We start from the raw sequence: 20,161 nt of genomic DNA on the forward strand, positions 1-20,161 counted from the left end.
ACATACCAAACAGTATTAACATTTTATACATATAAAAATATAACAAGTGAATAAAGATATAATAGAAATGAATAATTGACATAAGGAAACTATCCATAACTCATTGTTTCATATTACACAATCATAAGCTGCAATACATTGTATATGCAATAACTGTGAATGGAAGGGAACCAGGCAGAGCTGTAAAAAGAGTAAGACCAGATTCACATGGACGTGTACTCGCCTGGCTAGCATGTGGCAGTGCGCTCTCCATAGGAAACAGTGCCGGACGGCCGTTCTTGTGCCACAAGATAGTTGTAACGCACCTGGGTACCATAGGGGTCTATGGGGACGTATATCTGTCCTCAATCTTGCTGCCAGATATAAGTCCCCTCAACGTTCGTGTGAATGCAGCCTAAAAATCTGCTTCTTATTCTTTTGTATACAGTGTGTTGTATACAAGAAAGCTGAGAACTTTCAAATATATCTTTAATTTCGTGGAAATTTCCTTTGAGAGTATTAAGATTTGTGCCTGGATATTGTAAGTGTTATAGAGATTAGAACCCAAACTAAAATGATATAAGGGATGGGCATGGTGCAGAATAGAAAGCAGTCTGGGTTTATAGACCTATTATATCAACTCATGAATCTGGAATGAAGAAAATCCCACAGTTCCTTTCCTCTACTACTCATACATTGTAAATGCAGCATTTTTGTAAGACATAAATTAAAAGTTTTGCCAGTACTAGAGTGAAATACGACTTATGTCATACTTATAGTCATTTATTCTTTTCATTTTGATGCAAAATGTCAAACCTGAAGGAAAAGAAATGGAACAAAATAGAACCAACCAGTTAGATAAAAGAGGGAAGTCACCAAGGAGGCAGACAACAAGGTTCACAGGAGAAGAATTAGAAGACACAATGCGGATAAATACTAAAACTCAGACAGCACAAGGATATTGGGCCCCCTGGCATGTCAGCAATATGTTATGCAAGCAGAGTTTGAGTGGAACATCATGAGCCATAGGGGTTTATGGTGAAGTAAGGGAAGGGCAGCCGAGATTGTACTGTTAGTGCTGATCTTTAAACCACACTAAATGATAAGGGTTATCAGTCTTTTCTAATTTAACATCTGCCCATGTAGTAGCACATTTATCAAGTTCTGCTTAGTATTCCACATTAAACTCTAAGAAGACAATGATAAATAATCAGTTCCTCGCCTGCTTACATAAGTTTGCTTACAGACATTTGTCTGCGCCTATCCCTCACAGTGAAATACCAGTCTGAAAGTTGTACCCACTGAGGAAATAGAAGTAGGCTATTCATCAAAGAGATATATAAAAATTGCAAGCAGTCTAACTGGAAATATCTGTTACAGTGTTACACAGTTTGTAAAAATACAAGACATGACATTTTTAAAAAATGTACCCATTCTGCATAGTACATTGTGGTGGGTAGATGAAGTGGTAATGCTGGCCAATCCTTGTGTTACTGAGCAGTGATGGAAGCAACAAAGTAGTGGTATATACCACTGACAAGCAATAGGTAGCCTATAAGAGTTCCAATTTTACATGTCATACACTAGAATAAACTATAACTATAGCGGTTTACATGAGTAATTAAAGAAAATACAATCTTCAACTTTTGAGATTTAGAAAAAAAAAGTTGAGTATGATACAAAAACCTTTAGGCAAGTAAACATTGCCTACTTGTCTACATGCAGAATCCCTGTTTATTAATGAAACATCTGAAACTACAAATAACATGTAATTATTTGTACAATAAAAGGAACACAATATTTAGCATAAAATAATGAAACGGTTACTTTGCCTTCTAAAACTTTTATGAAAGGAGTGGTGTAAGAAATACAATATAACAATTCTTTTTGGAGTACACCACTTTGTAATAAATAATAATTAATTAATTGATTAAGGAGTGTCTCTATTTATATTATAATTTATAGGGGGCATCATATGTAATATAATTAATTATGGTGGGGCAAAATATAGGATATAATGGGAGTGTTGAATCTAAAACAACTAATAAGGTGGCACGTGATTAACCCCTTAAGGACACAGCCAGTTTATAGCTAATTTTTTGTATACTGACTTGCGTCGCTTTATATGGTAACTTTTGAACACTGTTACTAAACGATTCTGAGACTGTTTTTTCCTCACATGTTGTACTTCATTTTAGTGGTAAATTGTGGCTGATAAGTTTTGCGTTTATTTACAAAAAAAAAATTTAGAGTTTTTTTGAAAATTTGCAGCTTTTGAAATTCTAATGTAACATCCCCCACCGGGGCCTAGCCTTTTCTCAGGGCCTGGAGTCAGCCGGGGCCACAGTACCTAAGTGGCTGGCGGTTGCGGCCTAGGCACGCTAGTGTCACGGTGCTTGGTATGGGGGAACCGGAGGGCTGTCCTACAGTCTGGCAGGTCTCCAGCAGGGTGGTGTTGGCAAGAAATGATGAGGGAGAGGCTGCTATAGCGGTTCTCCCTGGGGCAACCCTTTGGTGTCTAGAGTATGAGTCTCTAAGTGGTGGACAGGGTGCCTGTGATGATGGCAGCCGTAGTAGCAGGGACCAGAAGGAGGCAGAGGTTGAACAAAAACAACTTACAGTTCTTTATTGGAACCGACAGGAACCGCAGCAACGTGCCTTAACAGAATGGTGGAGTGCTGAGATGCAGTTGGAGGGAGACACAGGAGGGATCATCAGCCTGGATGCAATGGCAGGCTGGGAGATAGCTGTGTCCTGGAAGGATGCTTCAGCTTGTCCTGGGTTGCTTCAGGTATCACCCTGGAAGGTAGGATGATACCCCTTTCCTCTCTCTGTCTAACTCACTACACTCTACTGTCTCACTGCTTGGTCTGACTGGCTAGTCTTTCTGACTGAATCCTGTCAGACTCACTTCTCTGACTGAACTGACTGTTGGAAATCTCCAACAGTCACTTTTTCTCAGCTCTTGGTCATGTGGTGGTTACTCCTCCAATTACATCCCAGCTTACAATACATTAGGATAATACATGTGATTGTATGACACATTTTACATCACATAAAGCAATTAACTCCTGCCTTACCAGGCAGGCTCTACCGCTGCAGTGCTTATCTGTGTGAGGTATAGTTGTTATGTAGTGACCTGCTATATGGTGGGACGTATTCGCAACCACTCCTCTGCCTTGCATCGGCGAGGGTGTTGCACTAAGTTATTGCGTTTTCAGGCAGATAGATTTACCACCTAAATAAGTTGCTGAATGACATTTCCCATATGTCCGTGGGCGGATGATCGTGAGGGAAAGACCCCCAGAAGGCAGGTTAAATGCTGTGGTCAGACTGCTCTGACCGCAGCATTTAACGAGTTAAACACCTGCGATCAGAGCCCACTCCAACCGTGGGTGTTACACTGGGGTGTCGCCTGTTAGTTACAGCCTGCACCCCGTGTATCCTGATGCCAGTTCGGCTAAGTCACCGCACTCAGTGGCGGATATATCCTCCCCAGAGCGGGAAGGGGCACTGTATATAGTAGAGGAAGCCCTGGATGTGTCACTCTATTTAATTTGATTAAAGGGCTTGTCATTGCCAGTTTCTGTTTGTACTGTATATGAAGGCGGGTGGTGACTTTTGTCTACATGTGCCACTGTCCTGCTACAGCACTGAAAGTCATGGTGGTTGGGATGGCACCGCTGGCGTCTATATGCAAACAGAAGGCAACTGTGCCAGGTGTTGCCACAGAATAATGGAGAGAGGTAAGTGTAATATGTGTATTCTTGTGTGAGCTTTATCTAATTAATATATGCTTGGTTATACATGAAGGCATCATAAAGTGACAGAACTTTCTTCAATTGTGTTATTTATTAATATGAGTTGAAGCTTTCTCCTGTCTGTAATCCAGTGGTGAGTTATTATTGTTTTCTTCTATAGTGATAGGAGGATTGGCGGCTTCTAGATACTTCTCGTTGAACTTTATTTTTCGTTGAACGGAAGGTAAGACATGTTAATATCCAACATCAACAACGTCAGAACCTGTGAAGTCTAGATCCTGCTAACTTTTTTAGATCTATACTTCAGGGAGGGCGCCGACTCTATGGTAAAGCAGCTGTCACCTTAAAGCTGCTCTATAATCATCAATGACTTTAAAAACTTGAAACTCTGAAGATTATATTACACAGATAAATAAAAATCTGTCTTCTGGAAGCTACACACTGTCATGATGAATGTCAGTTACGTCTGTCATCTGCCACTTTTCTAAAGAGACGGCACATCTTTTGGATGCTCTCCATGACATTACTTTAGGTCTGAGCCAAGAAATCTTTGGAAAATACTCAAAGTACATTCTATTATTCTGTCTCTATGTTGTGTGGTTTTTCTACCATGGGAAGGCAAACCAGTATAGCAAGTCACCACTCATTAATACAAACCCTTCCAAAAAGATGCTGCCTAATCATCAGCATTTAAATGGAATCTTTCAGGGCGAGTGGGGACAATAAACCACCCACAGGCCCTTGATGGACTCACATCTAGGTAACTAAAAAAGTTATTTTTTTTAAACCCACCTACAGTCCTCATACAGGTCAATTTGGGACCATCAATGAAAGGTCCATACAGACCTGTAGTTGGATTAGGGTCCCAAATTGATCTTTCAGGTTCTTTTTACTTTGTAAAATGCAGCCTAACGTACCATGCAACCTAACACCGCCCCTTTGGTAAAAGGAAATCTGCCATCAGAAATGAACCTGATCACTTCATAGTACTGTATATACTCAAGTATATGTCGACCCAAGTATAAACCAAGGCACCTAATGTTACCACAAATAACTGGGAAAACTTTTTTACTGGAGTATAGCATAGGGTGTGAAATGCACTGGTCATTGTCTCCCCTAGTAATGTACTGCCTCTCCCAGTGATAAAATGTCTGATGCAGCCCCCCTAGTAATAAAATGCCTGATGCTGCCCCTCTAATTATGAAATTCCTGATGCAGTCCCCCTAATAATACAATGCCCGATGAAACCCCCTAGTAATGCAATGCCTGATCCAGTCCCCCTAAGAATGAAATTCCCTATGCAGCCCCCCTAAGAATAAAATGCCCTGAAACCCCCTAATAAGACAATGCCTGATGCAGACCCATAAGAATTAAATTCCCTTGCAATCCCCCTTATAATGAAATGCCCAATGCAGCCCCTTAAGAATGAAGTGCTTGATACAGCTCCTCAGGGTATAAAAAAATATGCATACATACCCACCTTTCGATGCTCCTTGATTCTCTGCATGGGTAGTTTTAAAGGTCATTTTCTGAATGAAGATTATAGAAGAGGAATAGAATATACAGTATATACTCTTGTACATGCCGAAAAATTACAACTCGGCTCATACCCACGTGTATAAAAAATAAACTTACATACTCGCCTTTTGATGCTCCCAGAATTAGAATGCTCTGGGGATATCTTAGTTCTCTGGCATTAGGGTACATTCACAGTGACGTGTGCTCACCCGTGCTATATCAGACGCTGCACACCGATTCCCTCTCCATAGGAAATAGCGTCTGTGGGGTTTTTGTGAGTAAGTCGCACAAAAGTCGCAAACTCTTCTGTAACTCCCTTCTAAAGTTTTAATCCCTTATCACCGACACTAGTTTTCAGCTCAATGACCAGACTCGATTTTTCAAATCTGACATGTCTCACGATAATTGGTTATAACTTCGGAACGCTTTAACATATCCTGGTGATTTTGAGAATGTTTTCTCGTGACACATTGTACTTCATGTTAGTTATAAAATTTAAGTGATAAGTTTTGTGTTTCGTTCTGAAAAAAAGTGAAAATTTGGCAAAAGTTTGTAAAAATTCTTCATTTTCCAAGTTTGAAATGTTCTGGTTTCCAGACAGGAAGTAAAACTACCCAAAAAGTTTGATAATTAACATTTACAGAATATCTGCTTTATGTTGGGATGATATTTTATGCTTCTGGTCATTTTTCTAGGATGTTATGAGGTGCAGAACTTTAGGTGCGATTTTTCTTATTTTCATGAAAATTGCCATAACTCACATTTTGAGGGACAACTCGGCTTCCAAGTGACTTTGAGAGGCCTAAATAATAGTAAAACCTCATAAATTACCCCACTATAGAAACTTCACCCCTCAACGTATGTAAAACAACTTCTATTAAGTCCATTAACCCTTTAAGTGTTTCACATGGGTTAAAAAATATGGACCTGCGATTTAGAAACTATGGAATTTTTTTGGAAATACATTCATTTAGGCCAAAACTGACATTTTCAGAATAAATTAAATGATGAAACGCACTGCAACGCTTGATGCCCAATTCCTCCCGAGTGTACTGATACCACATATGTGGTGGTAAACTGCTGTACGGGCGCACGGCCGAGTATAGAATGAATGGAGGCGCCATTCACTGCAGATTTGTATTGTCACATTGTACGACCTATAAATTTTTATTTTTTTTGGTAATGCAAACATATGAGGGCTTATTTTTTATGGGATGAGATACAATGTATAAATAATTTATTTTGGGAGTCTAAAGCTTATTCATGAGATTTTATTAACTATTTCAAGGGGGACACAAACAAAATCATCAATTTTTATTTTGGATTGTGAGCATTTCCCCCCTCCCCCGCTCACCGTAACGTAAAAATAATATTTTATCTTTATTCTCTGGTTCACTACCATTGCGGTGATACCTCATTTATATAGTTTTTCTTATTTTGCTCAATTTTCCTGAGCAAAACCAATATTGGAGAAAATCGCATTGTTTTTACTATTGACAACTTTTCAGGGCCATAACTTCTGTATTTTTCTGTTGTCAGATCTGGTTGAGGGCTTATTTTTTGCGAAAACAGTTGTTCTTTTCAGTCGTATCATATTAGGTACCGTAACTTTTTTTGATCACTTTTTAGAACATTTTTTGTGATGGTGTTTGATGAAAAATTGTATATTATGGGAAGTTTTTCGAGTTTTTCTTTTACGTAGTTCACCGAGCGGGTTCAATATTGATTTAGATATATTGTACAGATTAATACGGACGCGGTGATACCTCATTTATATAGTTTTTCTTATTTTGCTCAATTTTCCTGAGCAACACCAATATTGGAGAAAATCGCATTGTTTTTACTATTGACAACTTTTCAGGGCCATAACTTCTGTATTTTTCTGTTGTCAGATCTGGTTGAGGGCTTATTTTTTGCGAAAACAGTTGTTCTTTTCAGTCGTATCATATTAGGTACCGTAACTTTTTTTGATCACTTTTTAGAACATTTTTTGTGATGGTGTTTGATGAAAAATTGTATATTATGGGAAGTTTTTCGAGTTTTTTTTTTACCTAGTTCACCGAGCGGGTTCAATATTGATTTAGATTTATTGTACAGATTAATACGGACGCGGTGATACCAAATATGTACGTGTTTTGTGTTTTATATACTTTATTTGCATTTTATGTGTTACTGGGGAGATTATGGGACTTTTATTTTATTTATTTATTTAATTATATTATAAAAAGATTTATTTTTTTTTTTTTTACTTTTTTACATTTTCTACTTCTTGGCTTGAATAAGCGATCATCCGATCGCTTATTCAAGCCTTTACACTGCAATACACTTGTATTGCAGTGTATAGTGTAAGTAACTGAGCATGCTGCGCATGCTCAGTTACTTACAGCCGGGTCCTGCCAGGAAGGCAGGACCCGGTGAGAAGAGGAGCCGACAGCCCCGGGTCACTCGTCGGAACCCGGGGCAGCGGCAGGAGGGATCGGATCCCCCGGTAAGCACAGCGGGGGGGTCCGATCCACGGGGGACACACTTGCACGCCGCGGTCATGCTTGACCGCGGCGTGCAAGGGGTTAAACACCCGGGATCGGAGTTTTTCCGATCCCGGGTGTTAGTGCCGTGTCTGGGCTGTGATATCACAGCCCGACACCGGCACGATAATAACCCGGTGTCCCGAAAACTTCTTCTGATGCGCCGCCGTAGAAAGGCGTCGCATCAGAAGAAGTACCCTTAATGACCGCCGTAAAAACCCGATAGGGCGGTCATTAAGGGGTTAAACCTGATCTGGCCTGGAGTTATTTGCAACTTTTTAACCACGATTTGCACCAAAACTGCAACTTTTTCATACGTCCACATCTGGATTTTAAAGCTATATGATGTGCAACACTGAAAAAATTTTGCGCGGCTAACCTTGCTAGGCAAATGGTAAAAGTCACAAATTTATGTGTAAATATACACGTGTTCCTGTGATGAAAAGATAGAACATACATCCATGGGGAGGGGGCATTATGTTCATCATTCTTAGTACATGTCACTCACGTCCTCCAGCTTTATTGGAATAAAGAAATTAAGTCAGGAAGACAAGCTGGAGATCTGATGAGAATGGAATCTTGACCCTATTATTTCCCATTGAGAAGCTAAAACTCATCCGAGGTCCGAGACCTGATACAAGGTGGGATGTTCTGTGAGCCACCTAGGGAGTGTTAATGGCTGTGTCTACAACGAATATAGGTACATCACATCTTCTTCCCATTGTCTTTGGGGGAAATATTTACCATCACATCAAGAGCAGAAAGGATCCTCAAGTGTGGAGTAACCTCTTTCCCCAATAAGTCCAGCACAAGGTAAATGACTCACAAATATCTTATACTTGTAGTGCTCCCCTTGTACTCTGTTAACTGTATATATCTCTAGTGTATATAGTGGTTTTGTTGAGTGTGCCCTTAAGGCAATTGAATATAAAATTTAATCTGCGATGTTCCCCACATCCGTGTCTCGGTTTTATACCAGCTTCCTGAACCAATATAATCCTGTGGACGGGGCTTGTATAAAACGAGCAGCTGAGAAGTTGCTGGCAGGGACTTTGAGCCGTCAATATTGTGGGCAATTGATGTGCATACCGGAGGTTGTGTGGCCCTCCCTTTTTGAGTCTCCTGGGACCCCTCACATTCAGGGAGTATCTACAAAAAGACAGCATGCTATTTTTGCTTTACAGTTCCTGGCCACACTGCAGGATTTCCCTGTAATAACTACAAATTCTGAAATCCAAGTGTCTATTCAATGTAAGCATAGCTGTTCAACAATGGACTCAAAGCAGAAATATAATAAAATGTCTAACAACAACAGCTTTTCATGGTTTCCAGATAACATGTATTCAATATCAAGCGAAACTTACTAGAAATGTAACCTCTACAAAGCACCACCGGTTAAAATACTGAATGCCAGCAAACCTTTATCATAGAAATTAGCCTTATATTAGAAACTGCTTTTATCAATGTCTGTGGTAAAGTTATGCCAGGATTCAGCATTCTAATCTCTACAAAGCAATGTTGGTGCTTCGCAGAGGTTAAGTGGTAGATTTCCTTAAAAATGTGTGTAACGGAAAAGAAAAGAGGTTTATGAAATGTATTAAAAAGGTTTGCTATTTTTTTTCTTTCCTTCCTAATGTGATGCAGAGAAGGGGCACAGACATCAGATCATGGCTGACCTTAGATAACTGCTATAGTTGGTCACAGGCCCAAGTGTTTACCTCACTACAAATGGCAAATGACTGCAAACGTTACAGGGTCAGTGCGTAAGAGTTCTCCTCACAGACACATTGCCAATAATGGCGGAGACTTATAGCTATTGATGCTCTACTAGAGGATTCTGGTAAGGGGGCTGCCTTAAGAGGTAGCAAAAGAGGTGTGGTTTTCATTGTCCAATCCAGTAAAACATATTTGTATATTTCCAAGAATCCCCTAGTGGAGCATCAATGGCTCCATATACCTATAAGGCAGCCTTAATTGGCAACATCTTCTGTTCCTCCTGGAATAGATACACCTGATGTTAAAAAGGACTGCCTTAGAAGGTTGCAAAAGATGGAAGCTTTTCTTTGTCCCATCCTAGAAAACGTATTTGCAGATTTCCCAGAAACCTTAAACAGAGAAGCATTCGGTGCTAGAAACATGCGAGTGAGTACATTGTCTTTTTAAAAGTAATTATTCGGGCCATACCCATTGAAGAGACTGTTGCACTTTACTTCTTTCACTTCGTAACAATTCCCTACACTAAAGAGCAACTGTGGTCGGTATTGAAGCTCAGCACCAATCACGTGATGATATTAGTGATGATATTAGATTGTGACTTTCTGGTGTGTTTTGACAGCTTTAAGAATCCGATTGGTGGGATGATGTTGTCTGAATTTGTTCCTGAGGACAGTTCATGAATTTTTATAGTAAAATTCTGCCACGATACAATAGTGGGTTCAACAACTAAAAATCAACAATGTTCTTTGATTTTTGTCAGAGATCAATTGTAATTTTAACTAAGTTTATCTATTGATCTTTCAACAGAATTGGTAATGAAGGGAAGGGGATGTCTGTAGCCTTGATAAATTAGCTGATCAAAATGAATATTACACTTTGTAATGCAAATGTTGTCAGAATTGCAAATTAGCCCATTTCTGTTTCACATAGGAATAAATGTAAAATATTCTAGCTGGGCAAATCTCATACTCAGGGTGAGAGGAGTAAACACTGATATTGTGTCATGTAACGGAATTGTTTCATACATTGATAATTACCTCTATAACTAGAATAGAAGCTGCTACTTGCCTGCATATAAAACTTTTAATGTGGAAGCAAAGACACTTAAATAGATCTTATGTTTAAAGGGGTTTGTCAGGTCGATTTGGGACCCAAACAAACTACAGGACCATTGCAATCACATCAGCAGATCCTGTGGGTGCCTCCTATCACATTGCAGCCAGTGAACCCGGGACGATATCCACAATGCACAGGCGCCTGGGGCACTGGATGCAGGTAGGTATAATTTTTTTTTTTATGTGACCATGTAGGGACCACTAAACCATAGGTCCCAAATTGCCCTTAAGGGTTAAAGGGGTTAATTCCTTTATTTTAATTCCTATATTTATATAGCGCACACTGATTCCGCAGAGCTGCACAGAGCTTAACCAAATATTGTCATGCAATCGTTGCAATGTCTAAAAAATTATAACCTAAATACTGCCTGTAGATTAGGACATGTAAAACCAATTTTTAAAGGTTATTGAATAAAAATTGGTTTTAAATGTTCTAATCTTCAGGCAGTATTTACACTTCACAGAGCTTGCCAAATCAGTACCTGTCCGAATGGGGATGACAAATGAATTAACCGACCAGTATGTTTTAGGAGTGTGGGAGGAAAATGAAGTACCCGGAGGTAACCCAGGCAAAGACATAGAGAGAACATATAAACTCTTTGCAGATGTTGACCCTGGGACTTGAACTCAGGTCCCCAGCGCTGCAAGGCTGTAATGCTAACCACTAAGCCACCGTGGAAGGGGTTTAAAGTGGTTAAAGGTAAATAGGGATGCCCTTGGTACACGCCTTACTCCAGTGACTTAGTGGTGTTTATTGAGAGTGCATTCAGTTATGAGTGCATGGGCCCCTGATCCGCCTTAAAGGACATCTACCACCAGGATGAAGGATTGCAAACCAAGCACATTGGCATATTGGTGTGTGCCTCCTCTGGCATGATCCACTGTTCTGTTAGCTTTTAAGCCATTGTTTTTATGAAAAAAGGTTTAAAAATTATGCAAATTAGCCCAAAGGACTCTGGGTCCCATTGATGCAAATGGCCCCTGGAGCTTCTCAGGCTCATTTGCATAATTTTTTAAACCTTTCTTTCTCAAAAACAAGGGCTTAAGAAGCTAAAAGAAGAGTGGTTTCTGTCAGGGGGGGGGGGGCACACACAAACATGTGAGTGTGCTAGGTTTACAATTGTTCATCCTGGTGGTAGATGTCCTTTAAGTCTGCAGGACATGTGATGTCACAGAAGGTCTTGGAAGTCACTAGTGTAGCATCATGTGACCCACGGAGCCTATGGACAGCAGTGAAATGATTACATTTGGGTGACCCTTTTAGAATCAGAAGCAAAGGTAACTGAACACATCTCATTGCTATTTATGGATCTTACGGGGTATTTGGTTTTCTCTAGATTATCACAGTTTGGACTTGATGGAACAGCATCTTTATTTAATTTTATTGACCCTAATGGTACTGGGTACTGATGGAAAACTGAATAATTTCAGTGTAAGACTAGTCATTCACATTAGATATCTGTTGACTTAATGCACATTCCGTCAATCTCTATGTATGTACATTCCTGGCTGAGCATGCATTTACAGTAAGGGAAGAAACCTGTGCCAGACACACATCATAGATACGTATTTTCCCTATAACAGCTGAAGCTATTTTTTTATTGGGATGCCCCATTACACATCAGTTGGATCAGTTACTATATTACACCAGTAAAAGATGGTCATGTCAGTAAATTGCTGAGTGAATATCTGAAAGTTTTTTCTATGTTGTGCGACACTGCGAAGTTGAGCACTGCAGTGAGCCAGGTAGTTTTGTAACGGAGGTGCACAGTATGAGAGATGGGTCAGTAATTTGTTGCTATGTTAATTTTCACTTGTGTACAATTTAAAGGATTTACTGCCTCGTCTCTATTTGTCAATTTCTACTTATTGGAAGAGTCTGTTGGATGAAAATGATAATAACATGACCCACCCCTAAGCCTCCAAACAGTCACCAGCAATCTGTGAGGAAATCTTGCAGTACTGTAAGTATTCCTGCAGCCCCATCACCAAGAAAATAAAGCATGACACATTTCCAATTCAATGAAGACTCATGTTTAACACAACCCGACAAATGAAGATTGTCTTTGTAAATTTTTTCAATTGGTAAGAATTCTAAACAATCCTTACCAGAATTCAGATTTTTCAGTTTAGACTTCCCCTTTAATATCTGCCATTTGACCACTTCCTTTTCATTCATAAAACTGACCAAACAAAACCAATGGTTAATGCATCCGCTTTTATTGCTCATAGCTCTTTACATAATTTATGCTAAACCATTATCTGTAAAAGTAAAGCTCAGCCTAGTGGCTTAATGCTCACTTGTGGTGTGCATAGTCTCAGCTAACTAATCCTCTCCAAGAATCCATTAGTTTGACAGCTCTAATCTCCGGTCACCAGTAATAAAATCTGAGAATTCCCGGAGCAAATTTAGAAGTATTCCACCGCAGCTGTTTGTCAATATATGGGGACCTGCAGACAATGTTTCCGATAACAGGCCAAACACGTTTCTTAGATGCTTTTTTTGTTACTAGGAATCTGACGGGTTAAATAAATGATGATTTCAGTGAAACATCTAACTCCAGATATCTAAGGAACTTTGCCTGAAGTGTTTAATAAGAAAGGCCTGTCTATTACATTCTCTTTACCAATGTTTTTTCTATTTTTTTTCATTCTTACCAAGATTGCTAAGCTCATATCGACTTGTGCAAGACAGAAACTGACAGATAAAAGCAAATAAAAAAATTTTCATTGCACAAAAGTCAGTGTAACAAAACTACCGTAAGTGCAAGAATCTCAGGATCATACTGACCCTGTACCTGCCAATGCCGTCATCTTAGTAATGGAGAGAAGATGACAGAAACTTTTAATGAAGTCTTTCTGTAGCTAAGTAACCAAAGAAGGTTTGAAAGGCCTAAAATGTAAAATAAAATTATTGATTTAAAAAATCTAGTTGTAGATGGAAAAAATAGTTTATTTTGGAATGTAATACTTTTTTGCAGTTAGGATTATTTGATAATATATATGAACATGTCAGCTGGATTTTAAGAGTGAATAGTATTCCTAAACCTTTGATGCAATTTTTTACATTTTAGAAATGAATAGCGCATCTAATAATAGTGAACTTTGTAATATACTTCATTAAGCATCTTCTCTGTACCTTATTCTGCTCTTCCTCCTATAGTGAGCAGGGTATCTGAAATCATTCTGAGGTCTATACCCTTCACAGAGATAAGGAGGCTAATGATTGACTCTTTTTATAACCAGATCATGTTTTTTGATGATTAAACTTTCTGTGGTGTTTGTAAAGAGTTAAGTCATTAAGAACATTATCAGGTTAATTTATCTCTGAGCTGTTAGTGGATACAGGACAGAAAGCTGATTTATACAAACTGCTTATATAAGTAAGAAAGGCAGGAGAAAAAGAAGGACAGAGAACATTTTTCTTTAATAAAGTATATTACAAAGTTTACTATTATCATCTGCACTAAAGATTTATACAATTTTGTCAAAAGTTTAGTTTCACTTTAACCCCCACCGTCAGGCCACCAAAATGCCTAAAAAAATGCATTTCCGTAAAGATTTTTTTTTACCAAATGTAAGTTACCTTTTCTAATGTTCTGAACTTTCAAGAATAGTCACACTAATTGCTTTAATAATACATCCAAAATAAGTTATTCCCGGATCAGACTGAAACATAAGAAAACAGCTCTGTTGTTGGACTAGACTCGCGGATCACTGCAAATGTCATTCCCATTTACTGCAATTGGATGGTTGTTTTACTATGGATGGAGCTGTTTGCTGCTCGCTCCATCCATGGGGTGCACCTCAATGACTTATTGCACCTCAATGAGTTTTCTCACCTGCAGGACTTCACTGTAAACTCATCATTGAACAAAATTAGAAAACCCAGGATTATAGGCCAGCACTTTTGTGAATATTACATATGGATGCTCTCTTTTAGCCCACCTGAATCCTATTAAGGCTACAGAATATAGAGGAGGTTAAAGCAGAGCTCTAAAAAAGTACTACCTCCTCCCTGATCCCTTGGTGATCGAATTTACACTCTAACCTCCTGCTTTCTACTTCCTTAAGTCCAGCACACAGGTCATGCTTCAAGATAGCCACTCAATCACTCGGCCACTTTCATGGTCATAAAGTTGAAAAAAGTTATTGTACTTGATAAAACTGACCATAAAGGTCAATTGCAAATAGATAAAACAAGACTGAGTGACGTTTCTGCTTACCGGTGCGGTGTACAATTGCAGAGGTTGAGCTCTTCAATATCTTTACAGTCATATACCACACAATACTATCAATTAGTTGGCTCTTACCTTAATGAAAAACTTATAAAAAATAGATGAAATTCTGATACACAAAAAAATCAGATAATGTAGACATCCTTTAACTCTCTAAATGTTGCTAAGCTACAAAACCCAGGATGCTCATTAGGACAACAAAGTCATTTCCATGAGAAATCCTTTCATTTTGTAAGAATGACTTAACTTAAGGTTAAGACTGATGTGACAAATCATTTTCTTTAGAAATGCGAGTTTTGCATTGCTGGTCAATGACCCTCCGATGTTTATCTTCTTAAGAAGTCTATGAGGGGGGGGGGGGTTTAGGCTTTATGAAGTATCTTAAGCTTGCTTCTATTCTTGATGCAGTTCTTTCTTCTAAGTCTAAATCCACATAAACTTCGGCATATCATTTAGTCTGAGCAGAAGTCACCTGCAGGTACAAAGCAGCGATGTCTTTGGAAAACGGAGACAAATGGGATCTCTGTTCTCAGACCTCAGGTGTTAATTCACTGGCAAAGTTACATTTCTGTTCAACTTTTCATCTGCAGCTGCAGTTTTAAGTCAAGATGTAACAGTCAGAGACATCCTATAAAGATAAATGGCTCACTATGCTGTGCTATGATTTACAGTAGGGGTTAGCTGGGCAGAATGATCGGATATCTACTTCTTGAACGCCTGGATGCATGAAATAACAATATAATGTGGATTCCACAGTCTAGAGAGATTTGAAAATATTCTTACTGCACTTCCAACAGCTGAAATTTATCCACCGCTGAAACATCCATCGTTAAATACTTAATGAAGCTACTTTAAAATCTCACATTGAGAAATTGGAGCCGCTGCTCCATCTTTAATTTGGCAATCATATGCGTGAATTAACCCTTTCTCTACTCAATACGATACATGTCATCCAGCAATTATTTTTGTCACAACATGTTCAACAGAATAGTACGTAAGACAATTACCGTAGTGTAAACTATACGAGATCTACAGAAGATGGGTGAGATAGATTACGGTTAGAGTGAAAGGATCCCTTGATATTTCGTAACATGTTTTTCGTTTTCATTGGGAAATAGTGTTTTACCATTTTAATCAACAAGCGTTCTCTATTATCCCTCCCTGAGTTCTCTTCAATAATTTAGTTGAAACACATTTTTTGTACAGATTAAAAAGAAGAGTAGAATCTGAAATGTAACTGTTCAATCAGATCTGTTCAAGCAGCTATAGGGTTAATAATTATACATTCAAGGATATTATAGTGGGAAAGGATTTCAGGTATGGGATAGGAGAGCCATGCTGTGCATGCACTTACCAGGGAGTTGCTGGTGGGAATACGTGTTGTATTAAGCCCAGCCAGGGAGGGGAGGGTCTGGGACATCCAGTTAGAGATCATTGCCATAGTGCTAAGAAGAGCACCAAGTGTTACAAGCGGAGAGTCCATCCTGGGGAAGCTAATGAGTTTTCATAGTGACTGATCAGCACCAGAGATGGAAAGAAAAGGGAGGAGTAACTGCAGAGAGCCACAAACAGCGTCCAACAGGAAAGTCTGCTCCGGATTGTACAGTCTCCCTGGAAGCTCAGCACACGTTCCCCCTGCATTTTGTCAAAAATATTCACTCTCTGTAATACATCCCGGCAATGTTACCAGATGTTAAAGAAATTAATATTAAGGACTAAGATATACTGTTCATAACTATTCTACCATATACTGCTCATTCAATGAGGATTACAGTTTTTTTACTTACTGTTTATTTCTAAGTACAGGCGGTCCCTGACTTAAGAACACCCGACCCCTTGTTACAAACGGACCTCTGGATGTTGGTAATTTACTGTACTTTAGCCTTAGGCTACAATAAACAGCTGTAACAGTTATGAAAGGTGTCTGCAATTCAGCTTTATTTTTAATCCTGGTTCTTATGACAATCCAATATTTTTAAAATCCGATTGTCACAGAGACCAAAAAACATTTGTCTGGAGTTACAATTATAAAATATACAGTTCCGACTTACATACAAATACAACATACAGTGTCTGTATATGGAAATATTTTAATGTTCATTTAGTGCCTAAAAGCCTATCCACAACATTAACGGAAAAGTATATACTTGATGTGCTTTGGGAGTAATTTTTTTCACCTATGCAACATTTTGAAGTTTAAATAGAATTTGCAAATCTTTTCTAAAAATGTTGAAAACTGATTGTAGAATATGGTGCTCAATGGAAAGTTACTCACAGAATAAAACGGCATTCAAGGCTTTCTGTGCCTTGTGGGATTGTTGTCGATTGTTGTTGATTCTTGATGTTGTTGATGGAATTGTTCAAAAATTGTGCCAAAACGTCATACAAAATGTTACATGAAATGTTGATGAGGAATTGTGCCTTTGTTACGCAGGACAGGGAGGGAACATTTGTGAAACCTAGTGTAGCGAAATCTGAAATATTACATGTGATAAATTCAGCACATGTTAACTTTTTATAACCATTTTTTGTCAAATTTACTTTCAGTCAAGCTTAGTGCATCTGCAAATGTCAGTCAATGACCCCATAAAGTCTTCACCTCAAAACTATCCTCAACTGTGGTGAAGATCTATTCATAAGTTCCCATCAAGAGTATGTGCAGTACTGCAAGGTATATAGGTGCTTCATAAAAAACCTGATGATTTTAAGGGTCTACATACAGGTCCAGGATAAGGGGTCGACAAGAATGGATAGCTACAAAAGGTTACACCCTGCCTCTCAAGTTGGGGGAGGGGGCATAGTTTAATGGCATAGTTGTAAAACTATGAAATTACCAAAAAAACTATAAGCATTTGTTGTGGTAGAAGGACCTGTGATTACATCACCAACACAGATTATTCAAGGAAAGTCTACTTCTACATGTGATCTTCCCTTTTTTAGGCCCTTTGTCACCAGGGTACAATATCTATGTATAGAAGGGTGTGTGAAGACTATTGGCATAGCTAAATTGAAGAAGAGTACACCTGAGGGCAGAATTTAGGGGGCAGGGTTGTAAGGCCAATTCAGATCCCCTAAATAAAGAGGATCTTTGTACTCAGTGCCTGCTGTCCTTACAGAGGACATCAGGTACCAAATTCAAAAATATGCCAATAAACCCATTGCTTACCATTAGTGGTGATTACATTTAATAGATCCTCTCAGTAGATTCTAGCATGTTTGCTTATCAGCAATGATTGACAGGTCTCTTAGTATGTGTGTGTAATGAGAGAGAATCTTCTCTTCGAGCCCAGCTGTTGTAAATCTCCCAGTTGAAACACGGCAACATCTCAGAGCTATACATAGTTATAATGAGGAGCTGATCAATATTTCTATTCTAATTTCTATTCTATCTCCAATGAATCTGCTGACAGGTTCCCTTTACTTTCTTCTCTACCAATGATGCTCTCCATGCTGTAGGACAACACTGTTTTACAGTGTTTTCCAAATCATAGCTTCTAGATGAGGTGGATCAGTGGTTAACGGGTAGAACATTACCCGTTAAATAACTTAAAAAATGATTTATGAATTGGCCTTTAAAAATACTACATATTAATTTAGAGTAGTTTTGTTAGAATGCAAAATATGCAAAATGCAAAAATCAAAATGCTGCATAACTTCTATAATGAAATGAAACTTTCCCCTCCCTCCAGGATATGGCTGGACGATGACTCAAAAGCTCACAAGCATATACCTACCTGAAGCCATTATTACATAAAATATAATTAGATCAAGCAAAACTATTATCAGTGATTCACTGAGGAGCTCATTATCCTATCTGAAGCCTGAAAGTGTCGGCTTTTATGAAATATGTCTTTAATGTTTCCAGTTCCTCATTTACACTAGGATAGAAACCATTATTTTGACTATTAAAGGGAACCTGTCATGGGAAATTGACCCAATAAACCAATACCAGGTGGCCTAATAAACACAATACAAGCTTAACACCGCTATAGCTAATGGTTTCAGCAAAGAGGGGGCAAAACTCCCTAGAGTGGGCTCCGAACCCAGGTATACTAATATTAAAATGATATTGTAGTAGATTACTGGTTTTAGCATATTGTATAATAATCACAGTACATACAAATGTAGTGCTTTCTCTTCCTGTATTCATTTATACTTCCTGTGGGATAGGAACAGTAGTACTGTGTTGTTTCCATATATGTAGGATGGGGGTATCAGTACTGTGTTTAGGCTACAAATCTACAGCATAGTAGAAGTAGTAGTAGAAGTAGTAGTAGTACTGTGCTGTGCCCATTTCTACAGGATGGGAGCAGTAGTGGGCCTAGGTATGAAGGATAGAAGTATTAGTACTGTACTGTGTTCATATATGGAGTATATGAGTAGTAGACAGTATAAGAAAAGTAGTACTGTGCTGTGCCCATATATACAGAATAGGAGCAGTAGTACTATGTTGTGTTTATATATACAGGATAGCAATAGTAGTACAGTGTCCGGGTATGAAGGATAGTATTAATAATGTAGTATGATTAGATATATGGGATATGAGTAGTAGTACTGTGCAGTGTAAAGCTATGCAGAAAAAGTACTAGAGTATGGTGTTGTTATTATTTGTCACAACCATACCATGTTACACGTCATACTATGAAAAAATAATACAAAAGCATCACAGATTCTACTATCATTTACCAAAAATGAAGCCAAGATGGAAAAACCACCTGTGAAAGTTAAGTACAACCTATTAGTGTGTAGAACATCATTTGGCAAGACGAACCAGAAGTACCGTATATTCCGGTGTATAAGATGACCTGGTGTATAAGACGACCCCCCTACTTTCCTGTTAAAAATATAGAGTTTAAGATATATTCGCCGTATAAGACTACCCCTTTTCCAACAGCCAGCTACCCCTGTATATTGCCAGCCTGTACCCCCAGTATACAGCCAGCCCCCCTGTATATAGCCAAACTGCCCCCCCCTAGTATACTGCCAGCCTGTACCCCCAGTATACAGCCAGCTATTATACAGCCTGGCAGCCCCCCAATTGTGCAGAATGCCGGCCCCCCAGTTTGCATCCTGCCGCCTCCCCCTCTATATAGCCAGCCTGCTTGGCACATTAATAATACAACAGCTTCTCACCTTTCCCGCGATCCACCAAAGCTCCGCTGCTACACTCCGGCCGGCGGTGACAGCTCATTGAGCGCTGGCGGCTCACAGAATATGACGTCAGCCGCGTGCCGACGTCATATTCTCTGCGACGCCGGCACCCACGGAGCTGTCACCGGCGGCCGGAGCGTAGCAGCGGAGCTTCGGTG

At 39.0% G+C, this 20,161-nt stretch overlaps 1 protein-coding gene across 2 annotated transcripts in view; it reads right to left on the reverse strand.

Annotated features, from left to right (window-relative positions):
• Window positions 1-20,161, reverse strand: part of OLFM3 (olfactomedin 3) — a 135,367-nt gene that overhangs the window by 45,922 nt on the left and 69,284 nt on the right. Inside the window, exon 1 of one of the 2 annotated variants that reach the window (XM_072128606.1) lies at window positions 16,207-16,366. The exons of the other annotated variant lie outside the window; for it this stretch is intronic. Within the exon in view, the coding sequence (XP_071984707.1) occupies window positions 16,207-16,335 (129 nt within the window). The 5' untranslated portion in view covers window positions 16,336-16,366. Of the gene's footprint in view, window positions 1-16,206; window positions 16,367-20,161 lie in introns of those variants that run through there. 2 annotated transcript variants of the gene reach the window in all.

This window comes from Engystomops pustulosus, chromosome 10 (genome assembly GCF_040894005.1).
Source record: "Engystomops pustulosus chromosome 10, aEngPut4.maternal, whole genome shotgun sequence".
Taxonomy (NCBI): Eukaryota; Metazoa; Chordata; class Amphibia; order Anura; family Leptodactylidae; genus Engystomops; species Engystomops pustulosus.